At 38.8% G+C, this 18,309-nt stretch overlaps 1 protein-coding gene across 2 annotated transcripts in view; it reads right to left on the minus strand.

Annotated features, from left to right (window-relative positions):
• doc2b (double C2-like domains, beta) overlaps positions 1–11,596 on the minus strand; it is a 295,785-nt gene extending 284,189 nt beyond the window's left edge. For both annotated transcript variants that reach the window (XM_042309299.1, XM_024393613.2), the window contains exons 1-4: positions 11,300–11,596; positions 1,833–1,932; positions 1,217–1,360; positions 898–1,027 (exon numbers count right to left, since the gene is read on the minus strand). In XM_042309299.1, the coding sequence (XP_042165233.1) occupies positions 898–1,027; positions 1,217–1,360; positions 1,833–1,932; positions 11,300–11,372 (447 nt within the window). In that variant the 5' untranslated portion in view covers positions 11,373–11,596. The remainder of the gene's footprint in view (positions 1–897; positions 1,028–1,216; positions 1,361–1,832; positions 1,933–11,299) is intronic.
• Between the last annotated feature and the right edge of the window lie 6,713 nt (positions 11,597–18,309).

Here is an 18,309-nt window from a genome sequence, read left to right on the forward strand (position 1 = left end):
CATGATTGACATTTTAATTTGTAACATTTCAAAATATGATTCAGAATGATCAGTTATTTTTGGCTCCTTAGAGATGAATTTGCCCCCATCTTTTTTTGTGGATATTGACCTAGGCTATATGCTACATAATTCACCACCCGAGGAAGTGGGAACTCAAAACACATTAGCTAGATACCAAATTTTAAATAGGATATTGTTGCTAGATAGCCATGTAATTGATCTAACAGTAAATGTAAAGTGGCAATCTGCAGTTCAAACAAAAGCAAAGTGAGGGATGGGGCTGGAGAAATGTAACCCCTCAAATTCATAGATCAGTCATTGCACCCATAGCTCTATGATATCAAAAGTATAGTTTCAACCATGTTTTGAGGCTATAATAGTGTTTGATTACAATTACCTAGTTTAAAAACAATGGAGTAAATCAATATTTTATTTGGGGTTCTGATGGGGTACAAAAGTTGAACTAAGCTCATAAAGGCATTTATAACTTTTGATTTTTGTCTAACATTGGGTATATCTCATTAATTTAATCACAGATTGAACCTTTAAAGTCCTACAAAAACGTTCCATTGGTAGGCTACTTGATGTATTCACCCCAAATCGCGAGCTCCTCTTCGTTCTACCAGTGCATCATCTCAATTGCATACTCCGGTTGTAAACTAGTGCCATTGCCTAATCACAAAAATTACAGATGTAAGCAAAAATTGCTTCGGTAAGAGGAAGGCAATATTGGTATTGGTAATTTATTTTCCCTGCTCTATCCCCTACAGTACTTTCAAATGCTGGGAAGAGTTACGGATTAAGAGATTTGGATGAAAACCAAAGATACTGCAACCCTTCAGGTCTGTTTGGGCCTCTGCTATAGTAGAACGGAAGAGTAGGTACGGTGACCTTTACCTTGCAGCAGTCCTGACAGAAGACGGAGGGGGTTCCAAGGAGGCCCAGGACCTCCCCACACAGCAGGCACTGGGACCGGCCGTTTCCCATCGCACTTTTCCTCATGTTGTCCAGACGCTCCACCAGCCTCCTGGACACACACACACACACACACACACACACACACACACACACACACACTAAAGTTGGCTATGGACTGCAACTGACAGCTTAAGGATAGTCATTCCAGATAAACTACCACAAATTCATGGTTTTATTCTCATTTTCAATAGCAGTACCAACCGCATGTGTGGTGTGTGTGTGCGCGCGTGCATCCTACCCGATGCGGAGCTGTTCAATCTGTTCCAGTCCCTCAGCCCTGCGGATGACACTAACGATGTTCTCCATCTCCTGCTGCTCCAGCATCTGGCTCTTCCTCTGTCGGTCTGTACAGAAGGTGTGAACAGACCAGCCTGTCTGCAACCTGGGACACAGACACACATGTTGCTTTACGAAGTTCATCAATTTTCATGTTTATTCTTTCGTGTCATTACATGTGGCAGTGCAGGCCAAAGTGAAACATGTGACTAACACAGGCTTATGCATGCACGTATGCACACCCTACAGAAATATCTATCCTGTTAGCAAAAACATCTCCTTATATGACTGCACTGAACACACAAACTAGTACACAGAATGTTGTATCAAATACAAAAATATACATTGCAGTGTAAGATCAAATTGTCACAAAGGTTTTCTAAAACAGAACTGCCATGCTATCAAAAACAAGTTTCAACAAAACACACACTCAGTTCTACAACAAAAACTATACCATGTGATGAAAATAATGATGGGCACAGGAATACTTTACATAACCATTACATCTTCCCCAGGTGACACGACAAAAACATTCACATACTTAGTGAGATGGTAGAGATTTTGGAGTGCGTACTCACTTGGCTCGAAGGGCCAGCTGCCGGTCGTTGGGACAGACCCACTGATCGTTCCCTGTCCCAAACATGGCCTCCGTCATCTTTTGAGGGCTGATGACAAAGGCTGCAAAAACACATCCAGACATTCAGTCCTATTAAATAAATAATTTTGCACGCCCAATTTTTCAGTTTTTGATTTGTTAAAAAAGTTTGAAATATCCAATAAATGTCGTTCCACTTCATGATTGTGTCCCACTTGTTGTTGATTCTTCACAAAAAAATACAGTTTTATATCTTTATGTTTGAAGCTTGAAATGTGGCAAAAGGTCGCAAAGTTCAAGGGGGCCGAATACTTTCGCAAGGCACTGTATGTGTATCTTAGAGGGCAATGCAAAGGTAAAAGCATTTGTCTCTGTGAAGTAAAGCAAAGGCAGCTATTTATTACAGGCCCAAACAATGAGTCACCCAGTTCTCTGGTATGTGGGCACACATACAAACAACTATTACAGCTGATTGCACCCTGCTGGAAATGGGTTTGCTTACTGAGTACTGTTACCAGACTATCAATAAGGAATTATAAGCACTGTGGGAAACATCTGCCTACTTCCTTCATAGGGGAGGACAGCACATGCACACACACAACATTTATTCACATTGAGTAACCTAATTTTATCATGTCAATATCCAAGTCACTGTCCTAATTTCTAAGTGTTGTTGGGGTCTGAGTGCCAGGGTCTGAGTGCCCCACTCTCATTTGCTCGAAGAGGGGTTTACTATTTAAATCATGCATTCTTTGATTCTGCTCCCCCTTTCGATCCCCCACTAGCAAACACACTACTGTAGATGCAGAGCCCCTTGTGTAAAGAGTAATGCTCACCTTCTCTAACCACATGTAGGCCTACTCCTCTCCCACCGGAGACCGGGGTTCAATCACTGCACCAACCCTTCAAGCTATTTTTCCCAATTGTCTGTATCCCTCTGGCATTTAAAATTGGTCTCAAAGTGAAAATACTTGTGATTTTTATTTTTATTTTTAATTCCATTAAAAAACAACACTGATAACCTGTAGAATGCGATGGACTTTATAAGGTGATTTAGGCATGAGCTAAACATCTGCAGAGACGTTTACAGCAAACGTAATCTCCACAAAATGTCCTTTAAATGTATATCACTGTGCGCAGGTTGTTAATCTGTTGGATTGAATCCAATGCCGGCCTCGGGCTACATCTCCGTAGGCAAAAATAGAAACCTCACCTTGCTTTTTTTCTTTCATTACCACTAATCGTAAAAGACAGGGACACAGATATCATATAGGCTTCTGTTATTTGACCAGGACAGAAGTCACTTTAGACAATTTAAATATATATTTTATGAACATGTATTATTTTTTTTACTCTTTCCCTCACTAACACTTACAACCTCCCTACCACAATTATTCTCTGGCTATAAACCTAAAACGCCATGTCACAGAGATGCCACCGTGTTCTTGTTAATGGCTGAGCAATTAAATCTATTTACCTTTCCAACCCACCTAATGGCCTTTGTTCAACACAAGTGCTCTGGCCTCAGCCCCAGCTGACTGCATTAAGTACGGCTAGAGCACAACAAACAAAAACAGCAGAATTCATTAGGACACAAACACGCTTACAGGCTTCAGATTGAATTTGCCAAATCAGTGAGATGGAACTCTACATCAAGTTTCATAGTGCTCACAAACTTCCCTATTTGGCCCTGTAACATGTACATAAACCATTTAAGAAGAAAATAGAGTATTGTCAGCTTGTTACATCAGGTAATTCAATTATGTATGTGCATACAAAGAGATATGCTCAATTTATAACACACTGCCTTGTGATATACTTCAAAGTGCACTTTTTCCAACAAATTGGCTATGAAACAGAGCAACATTAAAGCAGTCATCATCGGCTCTTATCTGGCAGTAATAACTGACTGATTTCCAGCACACGTCTCAACCTTATCAAACAGTTTTTCCATTACATAAACTACAGGGATCTATCTAGCTCTGGGGCAATCGCTCTCTGCACCTTTTCAAGGGGAAAGCCTGCCTTGGCATAAAGCTGTTGGCAAACAGTCAAAAGAAGGGAGAGAAACTGTTTACCTGTAAAATTCCCCCCCTTCCTTTGAACGAGCGAGAGCTATGAGAGCCAGTTATATCTCTTTGCTGCGGGCTAGGCCTGTGAACAAAAGGCGAGAGCGGGGGAAAGAAGGAAACAGTGAAGTCAGGCGTTTAGCTCTCAGTCTTAGTTCACACCCTGCCTGCCTTGTCTGACAGGCTGGTCACATGACAGGAGAACAATTGCCCACAGAAACATCCTGTTCCTTCCAGATGAATGCTCTGTAAGTCACTCTGACTTATAAGAGTGTCTGTTAAATGACTAATGTAAATGTAAAACAGACTACTGTGATTGACTAGGATAACAAAAGCAGTGGCATGGTACTCCACCCGACGCAAGCACACAGGAAAAGGCTAACATGGTTACCATTGACATGCTTTTACCAACAATTCTGAGAGTCTCCTTTATCTTATTTGGGGAGGGCCCTTTGTGCATAAATCAAAATCAAATCAAATCAAATTTTATTTGTCACATACACATGGTTAGCAGATGTTAATGCGAGTGTAGCGAAATGCTTGTGCTTCTAGTTCCGACAATGCAGTAATAACGAGCAAGTAATCTAACTAACAATTCCAAAAAAACTACTGTCATACACAGTGTAAGGGGATAAAGAATATGTACATAAGGATATATGAATGAGTGATGGTACAGAGCAGCATAGGCAAGATACAGTAGATGATATCGAGTACAGTATATACATATGAGATAAGTATGTAAACCAAGTGGCATAGTTAAAGTGGCTAGTGATACATGTATTACATAAGGATGCAGTCGATGATATAGAGTACAGTATCAACGTATGCATATGAGATGAACAATGTAGGGTAAGTAACATTATATAAGGTAGCATTGTTTAAAGTGGCTAGTGATATATTTACATCATTTCCCATCGATTCCCATGATTAAAGTGGCTGGAGTAGAGTCAGTGTCATTGACAGTGTGTTGGCAGTAGCCACTCAATGTTAGTGGTGGCTGTTTAACAGTCTGATGGCCTTGAGATATAAGCTGTTTTTCAGTCTCTCGGTCCCAGCTTTGATGCACCTGTACTGACCTCGCCTTCTGGATGGCAGCGGGGTGAACAGGCAGTGGCTCGGGTGGTTGATGTCCTTGATGATCTTTATGGCCTTCCTGTAGCATCAGGTGGTGTAGGTGTCCTGGAGGGCAGGTAGTTTGCCCCGGTGATGCGTTGTGCAGACCTCACTACCCTCTGGAGAGCCTTACGGTTGAGGGCGGTGCAGTTGCCATACCAGGCGGTGATACAGCCCGCCAGGATGCTCTCGATTGTGCATCTGTAGAAGTTTGTGAGTGCTTTTGGTGACAAGTGAATTTCTTCAGCCTCCTGAGGTTGAAGAGGCGCTGCTGCGCCTTCCTCACGATGCTGTCTGTGTGAGTGGACCAATTCAGTTTGTCTGTGATGTGTATGCCGAGGAACTTAAAACTTGCTACCCTCTCCACTACTGTTCCATCGATGTGGATGGGGGTGTTCCCTCTGCTGTTTCCTGAAGTCCACAATCATCTCCTTAGTTTTGTTGACGTTGAGTGTGAGGTTATTTTCCTGACACCACACTCCGAGGGCCCTCACCTCCTCCCTGTAGGCCGTCTCGTCGTTGTTGGTAATCAAGCCTACCACTGTTGTGTCGTCCGCAAACTTGATGATTGAGTTGGAGGCGTGCATGGCCACGCAGTCGTGGGTGAACAGGGAGTACAGGAGAGGGCTCAGAACGCACCCTTGTGGGGCCCCAGTGTTGAGGATCAGCGGGGAGGAGATGTTGTTGCCTACCCTCACCACCTGGGGGCGGCCCGTCAGGAAGTCCAGTACCCAGTTGCACAGGGCGGGGTCGAGACCCAGGGTCTCGAGCTTGATGACGAGCTTGGAGGGTACTATGGTGTTGAATGCCGAGCTGTAGTCGATGAACAGCATTCTCACATAGGTATTCCTCTTGTCCAGATGGGTTAGGGCAGTGTGCAATGTGGTTGAGATTGCATCGTCTGTGGACCTATTTGGGCGGTAAGCAAATTGGAGTGGGTCAAGGGTGTCAGGTAGGGTGGAGGTGATATGGTCCTTGACTAGTCTCTCAAAGCACTTCATGATGACGGATGTGAGTGCTACGGGCGGTAGTCGTTTAGCTCAGTTACCTTAGCTTTCTTGGGAACAGGAACAATGGTGGCCCTCTTGAAGCATGTGGGAACAGCAGACTGGTATAGGGATTGATTGAATATGTCCGTAAACACACCGGCCACACCGGCCACCGGCATAATGCAAGTCATTGAAATTAAATGTGGCAGTGTTGCTTTCAATTGCTGTAACTCGTCTGTTGTTGTAATGTGTATGCCCTGGCTGATTGAGGTTGAATGTGAACTCTACCTGAGGACCCAGTCCTCTGTGATTCCATATACAAAGTATATGTAGGCATTATTCTCAAAATCTATTTAGACTGAATAAATACATTTGTTTATGTGGCCCATTCAAAACATTTTTAGCATATAGAACAGCATGAAGCAATTGCCATAAAAATCAGGTGGGATATAAAAAGTGATACAAATGTGACCCCTCCCCCCTCCCCAAATAAAAGTGCCTACTTGCCTGGAGTTCGTGTGTAGCACAGGTTTAACAGTCATGCCTCTGATATATTGCTAATCTACCTGCTTGTTTTCAGGCGACTTTAGAGTGGCACATTTCTAGTGACAACAACTTTACTTATACAGGATTCAGTGTCTCTTGTGGTTTCTCTTGTGTTAATTTAGGCGGCAGGTAGCCTAGCAGTTTGGGCATTGGGCCAGTAACCGAAAGGTCGTTGGTTTGAATATCTGAGCAGACAAGGTGAAGAATCTGTCGATGTGCACTTGAGCAAAGCACTTAACCCTAATTTGCTCCAGGGGTGCTGTTCTACTATGGCTGAACCTGTAAAACAGCACATTTCACTGCATCTATCTGGTATGTGACAACACAAAATACATCTAATTAGGTCTTTGATGCATTTTCTGTGCTGTAAATTTTTCTTTCAAGTTACACAGTTTTGACATGTTGTGCTCAAATCTTCAGTCAGCTATTTCATTAATGTAAGGAACTTCAGGCCAAGGTGAATGTTTGTATGCATTTAGTTATTATGCATAAAGTATGTGCCATGAATTGTAGCTCACAGATAACATTTCTTTAGTTTTAAATACTATGAAGAGGTCATTTCTCTACCAAGGTAAAGTTGGTTTTATATTCACACATTCAACAGACATCCTAAAATCAAACTAGGTATGATTTATTCTATGAATGTCAAGCATACTTTTACAAACTTTTGTTTTGAGTAAACATTCCAGTTTTGATTTGATAGAAATGCATAAAATCTATAAAATATAATTTAAAGAAGTATAAATCAATAACTAATTCACCGTTTGTCACAGAAACATCAAACTAGGTATGATTGATTCTATAAATGTTTAGCATACTTTTACAACCTTTGTTGAGGAAAACTTCCAGTTTTGATATTATAGAAATACATAAAATCTATAAAATGCCATTTAAAGCTGTATAAATCATCAATTAATTCACCGTTTGTCACAGAATCATCAAACTAGATATGATTTATTATACAAATGTCTAGCATACTTTTAAAACCTTTGTTGTGAATACAAATGCCAGTTTTGATTTTATAGAAATACATCAAATCTATAAAACATCAAACAGACTTTGAGACTGGTGTTTTTTGCGGGTACTAATTAATGAAGCTGCCAGTTGAGGACTTTTCTCAAACTAGACACTCAAATGTACTTGTCCTCTTGCTCAGTTGTGCACCAGGGCCTCCCACTCCTCTTTCTATTCTGGTTAGAGACAGTTTGCTCTGTTCTGTGAAGGAAGTAGTACACTATGTTGTACGAGATCTTCAGTTTATTAGCAATTTCACCCATGTAATAGCCTTAATTTCTCAGAACAAGAATAGATTGAAGAGTTTAAGAAGAAAGTCCTTTGTTCTGGCCATTTTGAGCCTGTAATCGAACCCAGAAATGCTGTTGCTCCAGATACTCAACTAGTCTAAAGAAGGACAGTTTTATTGCTTCTTTAATCAGAGCAAGATTTAATCAGAACAGTTTTCAGCTATGCTAAAATCATTACGAAAGGGTTTTCTAATGATCAATTAGCCTTTTAAAATGATAAACTTGGATTAGCTAACACAACGTCCCATTGGAACACAGGAGTGATGGTTGCTGATAATGGACCTCTGTACACCTAGGTAGATATTCAATTAAAAAATCAGCTGTGTCCAGCTACAAAAGTCATTTACAACATTAACAATATTTTCACTGTATTTCTGATCAGTTTGATGTTATTTTAATAGACAAAAAATGTGCTTTTCTTTCAAAAACAAGGACATGTCTAAGTGACCCCAAACTTTTGAACGGTAGTGTATATCATGGTTAACTCTTATATGACTGAAGATGCAGAATTGTATGCCAGGCACTTTCTAATAGTGTATAACAGACTCGTTGGAACTTTGACCACACATCCTCTAGATGGACTAGATGCCCTCTGTTAAATCAAAACTGGAATTTTTACTTAAAACAAAGTTGTAAAGGTATGCTAGACATTTATAGAATAAATAACACCTTGTTTAATGTTTCTGTGACAAAAAATTAATTTGTTATTGATTTATACAGTTAAAAATGGCATTTGATAGATTTTTATGTTTTCAATCAAGTCAAAACTGGAATTTTTACTCAAAACAAAGGTTGTAAAAGTATGCTAGACATTTATAGAATAAATCATACTTAGTTTGATGTTTTTGTGACAAACTGTGCCTTAGTTATTGATTTACACAGCTTTAAACTTGAATTTTGTAGATTTGATGTATTTCTACAAAATCAAAACTGGAATTCTTCCTCAAACCAAAGGTTGTAAAAGTATGCTAGACATTTATAGAAAATATTTTACCTAGATTGATGATTCTGTCATAATATATATATATATATATATATATATATATATATATATATATATATATACAGTTGAAGTCAGAAGTTTACATACACTAAGGTTGGAGTCATTAAAACTTGTTTTTCAACCACTCCACAAATTTCTTATTAACAAACTGTAGTTTGTCCTGTAGCCCATCCCAGCCTTGTGCAGGTCTACAATTTCACCCCTGATGTCCTTACACAGCTCTCTGGTCTTGGCCATTGTGGAGAGGTTGTAGTCTGTTTGATCGAGTGTGTGGACGGTGTCTTTTAGACAGGTAACGAGTTCAAACCGGTGCAGTTAATACAGGTAATGAGTGGAGAACAGGAGGGCTTCTTAAAGAAAAACTAACAGGTCTGTGAGAGCCGGAATTCTTACTGGTTGGTAGGTGATCAAATACTTATGTCATGCAATAAAATGCTAATTAATTACTTAAAAATCATACAATGTGATTTTCTGGATTTTTGTTTTAGATTCCGTCTCTCACAGTTGAAGTGTACCTATGATTAAAAAAATTACAGACCTCTACATGCTTTGTAAGTAGGAAAACCTGCAAAAGCGGCAGTGTATCAAATACTTGTTCTCCCCACTACATATCCACAGTAAACCGAGTCCTTTAATGACATAACCTGAAAGGCCGCTCAGCAAGGAAGAAGCCACTGCTCTAAATCCGCCATAAAAAAAACCTGACTACGGTTTGCAACTGCACATGAGGACAAAGATCGTACATTTTGGAGAAATGTCCTCTGGTCTGATGAAACAAAAATATAACTGTTTGGCCATAATGACCATCGTTATGTTTGGAGGAAAAAGGGGAGGCTTGCAAGCCAAAGAACACCATTCCAACCGGGAAGCATTGGGGTGGCATGTTGTGGGGGTGCTTTGCTGCAGGAGGGACTGGTGCACTTCACAAAATAGATGGCATCATGAGGATGGAAAATATGTGGATATAATGAAGCAACATCTCAAGATATCAGTCAGGAAGTTAAAGCTTTGTTGCAAATGGGTCTTCCAAATGGACAATGATCCCAAGCATACATCCAAAGTTGTGGCAAAATGGCTTAAGGACAACAAAGTCAATGTATTGGAGTGGCCATCACAAAGCCCTGACCTCAATCCTATAAAACGTTTCTGGGCAGAACTGAAAAAGCGTGTGTGAGCAAGGAGGCCTACATACCTGACTCAGTTACACCAGCTATGTCAGGAGGAATGGGCCAAAATTCATCCAACTTATTGTGGGAAACTTGTGGAAGGCTACCCAAAATGTTTGACCCAAGTTAAATAATTTAAAGGCAATGCTACCAAATACTAATTGAGTGTATGTAAACTTCTGACCCACTGCTAATGTAATGAAAAAAATAAAAGCTGAAATAAATCACTCTCTACTTCACATTCTTAAAATAAATTGGTGATCCTAAATGACCTAATAAATCACACATTGTTTGATGTTTCTGTGACAAACAATGAATTCATTATTGGTTTATACAGTTTAAAATGGCATTTGATAGATTTTATGTATTTCTATCAAGTCAAAACTGGAATTATTTTTTACTCAAAACAAAGGTTGTAAAAGTATGCTAGATATTTATAGAATAAATCATACATAGTTTGATGTTTCTGTGACAAACGGGGAATTAGTTATTGATTTATACTTCTTTAAATTGCATCTTATAGATTTGATGTATTTCTATAAAATCAAAACTGGCATTTGTATTCACAAGAAAGGTTTTAAAACTATGTTAGACATTTATAGAATAAATAATATCAAGTTTGATGATTGTGTCATAATCAGTGAAAATGTTATTGATATATATTTTTTTTAATGCCATTTTATAGACGTTAATGTATTTCTATCAAATCAGAACTGCAATGTTTACTCAAAGCAAAGGTTGTAAAAGTACACTGGAAAACATTTATAGAATAAATCCTGCCTAGTTTAATGTTTCTGTGACAAACGGTGAATTAGTTATTGATTTATAGTTCTTTAAATGGCATCTTATAGATTTTATGTATTTGTTTCAAATCAAAACTGGAATGTTTACTAAAAACAAAAGGTTGTAAAAGTATGCTAGACATTTATAGAATAAATCATACCTAGTTTGATGTTTCTGTATCAAATGTTGAATTAGTTATTGATTTATACCGCTTTAAATGGCATTTTATAGATTTTCTATATTTCTATAAAATCAAAACTGGAATTTGTATTCACAACAAAGGTTGTAAAAGTATGCTTGACGTTTATAGAATAAATCATATCTAGTTTGATGAATCTGGGACAAATGGTGAATTAGTTATTGATTTTAAAATTTTGGCAAATGTCTGTTGAATGTGTGATACATGTTTGTTGAATGTCTGTTGAATGTCCAAATGTGTGAAAATAAAACCAACTTTACCTCGGTCATTTCTCTTACCTGTGTGTGTCCGGAGATGGAGGTCAATAGTGGATCCGGGTAGGTTTTCCCTCTCTCTGCTCCAGCTGCTCATGGAACTTGACACAAAAACACCTGTCTGGTACAATGAAAACACATCCAATTCAGGGAAGCTTTGGAGTGGACTTCTGTGCTGTTTCCTCCTGTCAATTTATTAGAACGGATATGGGAACGACCATTTCTAGTGTCACAGGGAGCAAACGACAGCCATGTAATGGTCTAATGTTCCATTTGCTTCCCAATGTGTCGTTAGCTTGGCACAGTGGACAAGTGGTTCAGGTTATCTGGTGGCGGCTGCTCCACCCACCCACCCACCAGAGAAAGTCATTAGCCCACGTGTGCTCTGCTCTCCACCGCAAGCAGCAGCCTCACTCTGGGCTTATGGAAATGGGAGAGAGAGGATTGTATGGCAAGTGTTCTAGTTCAGTGTTCGACCAGTGTTCTGTGGCATAATAGACATATTTACATTTTGCATTATAAAACCATTGCTGTCTCATCATAATTGTATATAATGCAAATATTGTATTTAGTGTCCACAAATATATTAAATACATTGTTGAATGATAAATGTACATGTTAATTTCATAATACTCATACTTTGAGGCATTAAATACAATCATTGCATTATACAGAATTATGATGACCGTATGCTTTACAATCAATTCGAGACAAATAGGATAAAGGTGTGATGACCATTCAGGTTGAAACAGCTAAAAACTAAAGCTAATCATGCATAGGTCAACTTCATTATACGGGACCAATGAGCATGCCCCTCAAAAGTCTCGAAGCAACTAAAGGGCAAGCATCTCCAATGACAACAGAGCACATCTGTCACACACTCTCACTCACTCACCTCTCTGGAAAAACATTGGCCAAGTCAGTTGCATTATGTCTTTACATCTACAGTAACCATTTCAGATCAGAGGGGTAGGTAGGTTTACTGTGGATCTGTTTCAGAAGGCATGATGTCTGGAGGGTGGCCTTACTGTGGATCGGTTTCAGCAGACATTATAAACGTACGCCTATCACACGTGCTACCTGGAAATGTAGCAATATAGCATATCCATTAAATGTTGTTTACTAAGTAACGCACAGTCAAAAGATTTACACTGGATGTAGTGATCATAAAATAGTGGCTATATCTATGAGAACCAAGGTTCCAAAAGATGGGCCTAAAATATTGTATAAGAGATCATAGAAAGGTTTTTGCTGTGACACTTATGTGGATGATTACAATTATTGATACACATGCACCTGTTAAGAAACTGACTGTTAGAACTGTTAAGGCTCCATGGATTGATGAGGAATTGAACAACTGTATGAAAAAGATGTGGCTAATAAGAAAAAGACGTGGCTAATAAGAAAGAGACATGGCTAATAAGCCTGGCTGCACATCTAACTGGCTGACTTATTGCAAAATGAGAAATTATGTGACTAGAAACTGTATTATGAAGCCAAGATCAATGACATAATGAATTATGGAAAAAAATGTTGGCGTACTTTAAATGAAATTATGGACAGAAAGACAAATTCAACTGCATCTTTCATCAAATCAGATGGCTTATTCATCACAAAACCATTTGATGTTGTCAATTATTTGAATGATTACTTTATTGGCAAAGTGGCAAACCTAAGCAGGAAATACCAACAATAAACAGTGAACAATCATATATAATACATAAAAAAAACAAATAATGAAAGAAAAGCATTGTAAGTTTGAATTTTGTAAAGTGTGGGACAGGTAAAAAATAATTGTTATCAATCAATAATGACAAACCTCCTGGCATTGCCAACTTAGATGGAAGGCTGCTGAGGATGGTAGCTGACTATATGGCCACTCCTATCTGTCATATCTATATCTTTGTCCTCAGGCCTGAAGGGAAACCAAAGTCATTCCGCTACCCAAGAGTGGTAAAGTGGCCTTTACTGGTTCTAACAGCAGACCAAACGGCTTGCTGCCAGCTCTTATCAAACTGTTAGAAAAAATTGTGACCAAATACAATGATATTTTCTCTGTAAACAAATTGACAACAGACTTTCAGCAAGCTTATAGAGAAGGGCACTAAACATGTGATGCACTGACACAAATGACTGATGATTGGTTGAAAGAAATCGGTAAGAAGATTGTGGGAGCTGTACTGTTAGATTTCAGCGCAGTCTATATTATTATTATTATTATTATTATTGACCATAACCTTTTGTTGAGAAAAGTATGTTTTATGGCTTTTTAACCTCTGTAATATCATGGATTCAAAGCTATCTAATACAACTCAGAGGGTTTTATTTAATGTTAGCTTCTCTAATGTCAAACATGTAGGGTGTGGTGTACAGCAGGGTAGTTCTCTAGGCCCTCTATTTAAAAAAAAATATTTTATTTATTTTTTAAAATCTTTATTTTACTAGGCAAGTCAGTTAAGAACAAATTCTTATTTTCAATGACGGCCTAGGAACAGTGGGTTAACTGCCTCTTCAGGGGCAGAACGACAGATGTGTACCTTGTCAGCTCGGGGATTTGAACTTGCAACCTTTCGGTTACTAGTCCAACGCTCTAACCACTAGGCTACCCTGCCGCACCAATGACATGCCACTGATGTTACCTTATAACTGTCATGGTCAAAACATATAGATTCAATGGTTGTAAAGACGGGGAAAGGTCTGTCCGTAATAAAGAGATGTTCTGTTTTTTTGACACCATACTCCAGAAAATAAGTCCTGCACACTTTAGTTTTGTCTTATCTTGATTATTGTCCAGCCACGTGATCAGGTGCTGCTAAGAAAGACCTAGTTAACCTGTAGCTGTCCTAGAACAGAGCGGCACGTCTTGCTCTTCATTGTAATCAGAGGGCTAATATACATTTGAAGTTGGAAGTTTACATACACTTAATTTGGAGTCATTAAAACTTGTTTTCCAATCACTCCACACATTTCTTGTTAACAAACTATAGTTTTAGCAAGTCAGTTAGGACATATACTTCGTGCATGACACAAGTCATTTTTCCAGCAATTGTTTACAAACAGATTATTCCACTTATAACTCACTGTATCACAATTCCAGTGGGTCATAAGTTTACATACACTAATTTCACTGTGTCTTTAAACAGCTTGGATAATTCCAGAAAAGTATATCATGGCTTTAGAAGCTTCTGATAGGCTAATTAACACCATTTGAGTCAATTGGAGGTGTACCTGTGGATGTATTTCAAGGCCTACCTTCAAACACAGTGCCTCTTTGCTTGACATCATGGGAAAATCAAAAGAAATGGACCAAGACATCAGAAAAAAACATTTGTAGACCTCAACAAGTTTGGTACATCCTTGGGAGCAATTTCCAAACACCTGAAGGTACCAAGTTCATCTATACAAACAATGGTATGCAAGTATAAACACCATGGGACCACGCAGCCGTCATACCGCTCAGGAAGGAGACACGTTCTGTCTCATAAAGATGAATGTACTTTGGTGCGAACAGTGCAAATCAATCCCAGAATAACAGCAAAGGACCTTGTGAAGATGCTGGAGGAAACACGTACAAAAGTATCGATATTCACAGTAAAACAAGTCCTATATCGACATAACCTGAAAGGCCGCTCAGCAAGGAAAAAGCCACTGCTCCAAAACCGCCATAAAAAAAGCCAGACTACGGTTTGCAACTGCACATGGGAACAAAGATCGTATTTTTTGGAGAAATGTCCTCTGGTCTGATGAAACAAAAATATAACTGTTTGGCCATAATGACCATTGTTATGTTTGGAGGAAAAAGGGGGAGGCTTGCAGGCCGAAGAACAACATCCCAACCATGAAGCACGGGGCGGCAGCATCATGTTGTGGGGATGCTTTGCTGCAGGAGGGACTGGTAAACTTCACAAAATAGATGGCATCATGAGGCATGACTCAGTTACACCATTTCTGTCTGAAGGGTGAATTTTGGCTCATTCCAACTTATTTTGGGAAGCTTGTGGAAGGCTACCTGAAACATTTTGACCCAAGTTAAAGAATTTAAAGGCAATGCTACCAAATACTAATTGAGTGTATGTAAACATCTGACCCACCGGGAATGTGATGAAAGAAATAAAAGCTGAAATAAATCTTTCTCTCTACTATTATTAACATTTCACATTCTTAAGATAAAGTCGTGATCCTAACTGACCTATGACAGGGAATTTTTAGTAGGATTAAATGTCAGGAATTGTGAAAAACTGAGTTTAAATGTATTTGGCCAAGGTGTATGTCAACTTCCGACTTCAACTGTAAATACTATGCATGCCAGTCTCTCTTTGCTAAGAGTTGTGGAGAGACTGACTGCATCACTTATTTTTGTAAGAAACGCGTTGAAAATTCCAAATGGTTTGCATAGTCAACTTAAACACAGCTCTGCCACACACACACTTATCCCACCATAGTCCCCAAATACAGAACAAATAAGTGTACAGTATTATATAGAGCCATTATTGCATGGTACTCCCATCTCATACTGCTCAAATGAACAGCAAACCTGGTATAAAAAACAGAAAGCAACACCTCACCTCATATTGTGTGTATGTATCGATATGTAGGCTGTGTGTGCCGTTTTTAAATGCATGTAGTTTTGTCCTTGAGCTGTCTATTAATGTTCTGTATTATTTCATGTTTCATGTTTACAACAGCTAATGGGGATCCTAATAAAATACCAAGAATACCAACAGTGCGAATGAGGACAATTTCTTTAGCCTTTTGGGATAGAATAACTTTCCATGTAGGCCTAAAAAAACGTTTTCCGAGTGCTAGGCTACACCATTCATGAACATTTGTAAACAAACTGAATTAATCATGAACGATTATTCAAGATTTAAAAAAAATGACTCACCAATATATCATATTAGAGTCAAATTAACTAATTTTAAATGTTAGGTAACATCATTGAAATTAAAATGTCTATTATGTAAACAAGCAAAACCAAAAGTAATCTACCATGCGGGCAAGAGAAGAAAGGCAATTGAAGGAAAGCGTGATTGATTAAATCAACTTACATCAGCAACGCATATCATCTTCTGAGGCCAAAATAGTCTCATCTGCGATACAAAATTGAAAGTCAAAATGTTCAACAATTCCTTGTCTGGGCATTTGTAGGTATTTGGATTAGCAAATGTCAAATATATTCAATGCTATCATCAAAATAATTCTGAAATAAATTCTCTAAATCAGATATGAGGTGTTTTAGTGCTACTGTTGGATCAAGTCTGTAAATTCCATCAGGATCACCTAGCTGCATAAACCAATTTTATCACAAATGTAGAGACCACAGTATAGATGATATTTTAGCAAAATCAGGGAGAAGGGCCCAAAAATCCATTGAGTTAAGGTTATTATGTTACTTACTTCCTTCAGTAAGTCCTTCACGTGTACATGCCTCTCCTGATGGCCACCATTGCGCCATTCCACTTCTGACACCAATGTAGCGAACGGAGGGAGCGGAAAGCCACCATCCGAAACCCAGACCTCATTTAAGTGGTCTCAAAACCAAGACATCTAGTCTCCATCTCTGGAAAGGGATACTAGGGCTTTGTTCTGTGTTTATGTAGCCTTCACACCTGGCCTGATGGAGAGATCTGCTTAGATGTTTCCTTGATTTCCCTCCCCCCTATCTGTGAAGGCCCAAAAATCCATCTGAAAGGTCAGAATCATATTCTCCAGGTTAAGGGCCTCTGGCAGCCAGGGAATCCATTATTGACAACAAATAGAATTAACAACACAGATGGCCAGGCTCAAAGTGCCCCATGTAATTTATTTTCCCCTTCGGCCATTTTAAAACTCCTAGCTTTGCTATTAAGGATAATCTCCCATTTCCTTCTCAAACTCTTGTAGTCCAGATACCAGAAAAATCAAGCAATGTAATTACTACACTTAAAACAACTTGGTGTAGTTTATTGTAAGTCTTATCATTACCTACAACTTTTTGAATAATATCCAATGTAGCCCAGGTGGGGTTAGATTCTAGCCATAAAACAGGGGCCTGTTTAGCAGGGTGCAATACCCTTAATGTTGAATATAGAAATTGTGTATAGAACTGATATTATCCGCTTTTCTGCATTAGTTCTATCTAAACATTCTGTAGTGTCGCACCCTCTTGAATAAGTCCCAGATGTGCCACAGTCCTTCACCAGGGTCATAAAAAGACAGGTTGCGTGCCATGGTCACCAAGTATGAATTGAATTTGACAGTAGAACATATCCATCAGTAGTCTAACTTTGATTTTATTCAGCAAAGCATATGCCTATTTTACGAACAGTACAGAAACAGAGGGATTGTCAATCATCATACAAACGGAGCAGCGGTTGTTAACATTTCAATCATGCAACAAGACAAGTGAAAGAATTGCAATGGCATCATACTTGTGTTTTGAGTTGGAGAAAACCATCCACAAATACAATTACTGAGCCACACGAAAGAGGGGGAGATCAATATGATCTGAACAACAGCCCAGGAGGCTGTCTGTCTTCTGTCAATTTCCGTTTAATAAGATAGACGTCACCATCACTGCCATTTCAGTGCCAGGAACAAAATGTATCTTTCTTCACAGAAACACAGGTTGCAAACTGGAATGGAACCAGCCATTTCTAATGCATGGTTTTCAGTAGTTTCTATAGGTTACCTACATTGAAAAAGTAAACAAACAAATGAGTTCAGGGCCCATGGATTAAAAAAAAAAAGTGAGAGAAGGCTTCAAAGACAGGATGATGATGGTGATGAATGTTTTGTAGGACAAAATATGTAATGACTGAAGCAAATGTCAATCTATGTGAATCTCAAAACAAAGTCAGACATGCCAAATTTTGTGTTTGGACCATTTGTCATGGTTGAAAATCAAGCTGAATGTTATTTACCCTATTACATAGATAGCGTCCCAATTGTTGAGCTGCAGTTTAAGATGGCATATATGGTCAGTTAACTGTATGCTAATGCTAAGGTGGAGACATAGAACATGTTGGGATAGAGAGGAGAAATGTGAACACAAA

This window comes from Oncorhynchus tshawytscha, linkage group LG30 (genome assembly GCF_018296145.1).
Source record: "Oncorhynchus tshawytscha isolate Ot180627B linkage group LG30, Otsh_v2.0, whole genome shotgun sequence".
Classification (NCBI taxonomy): Eukaryota; Metazoa; Chordata; class Actinopteri; order Salmoniformes; family Salmonidae; genus Oncorhynchus; species Oncorhynchus tshawytscha.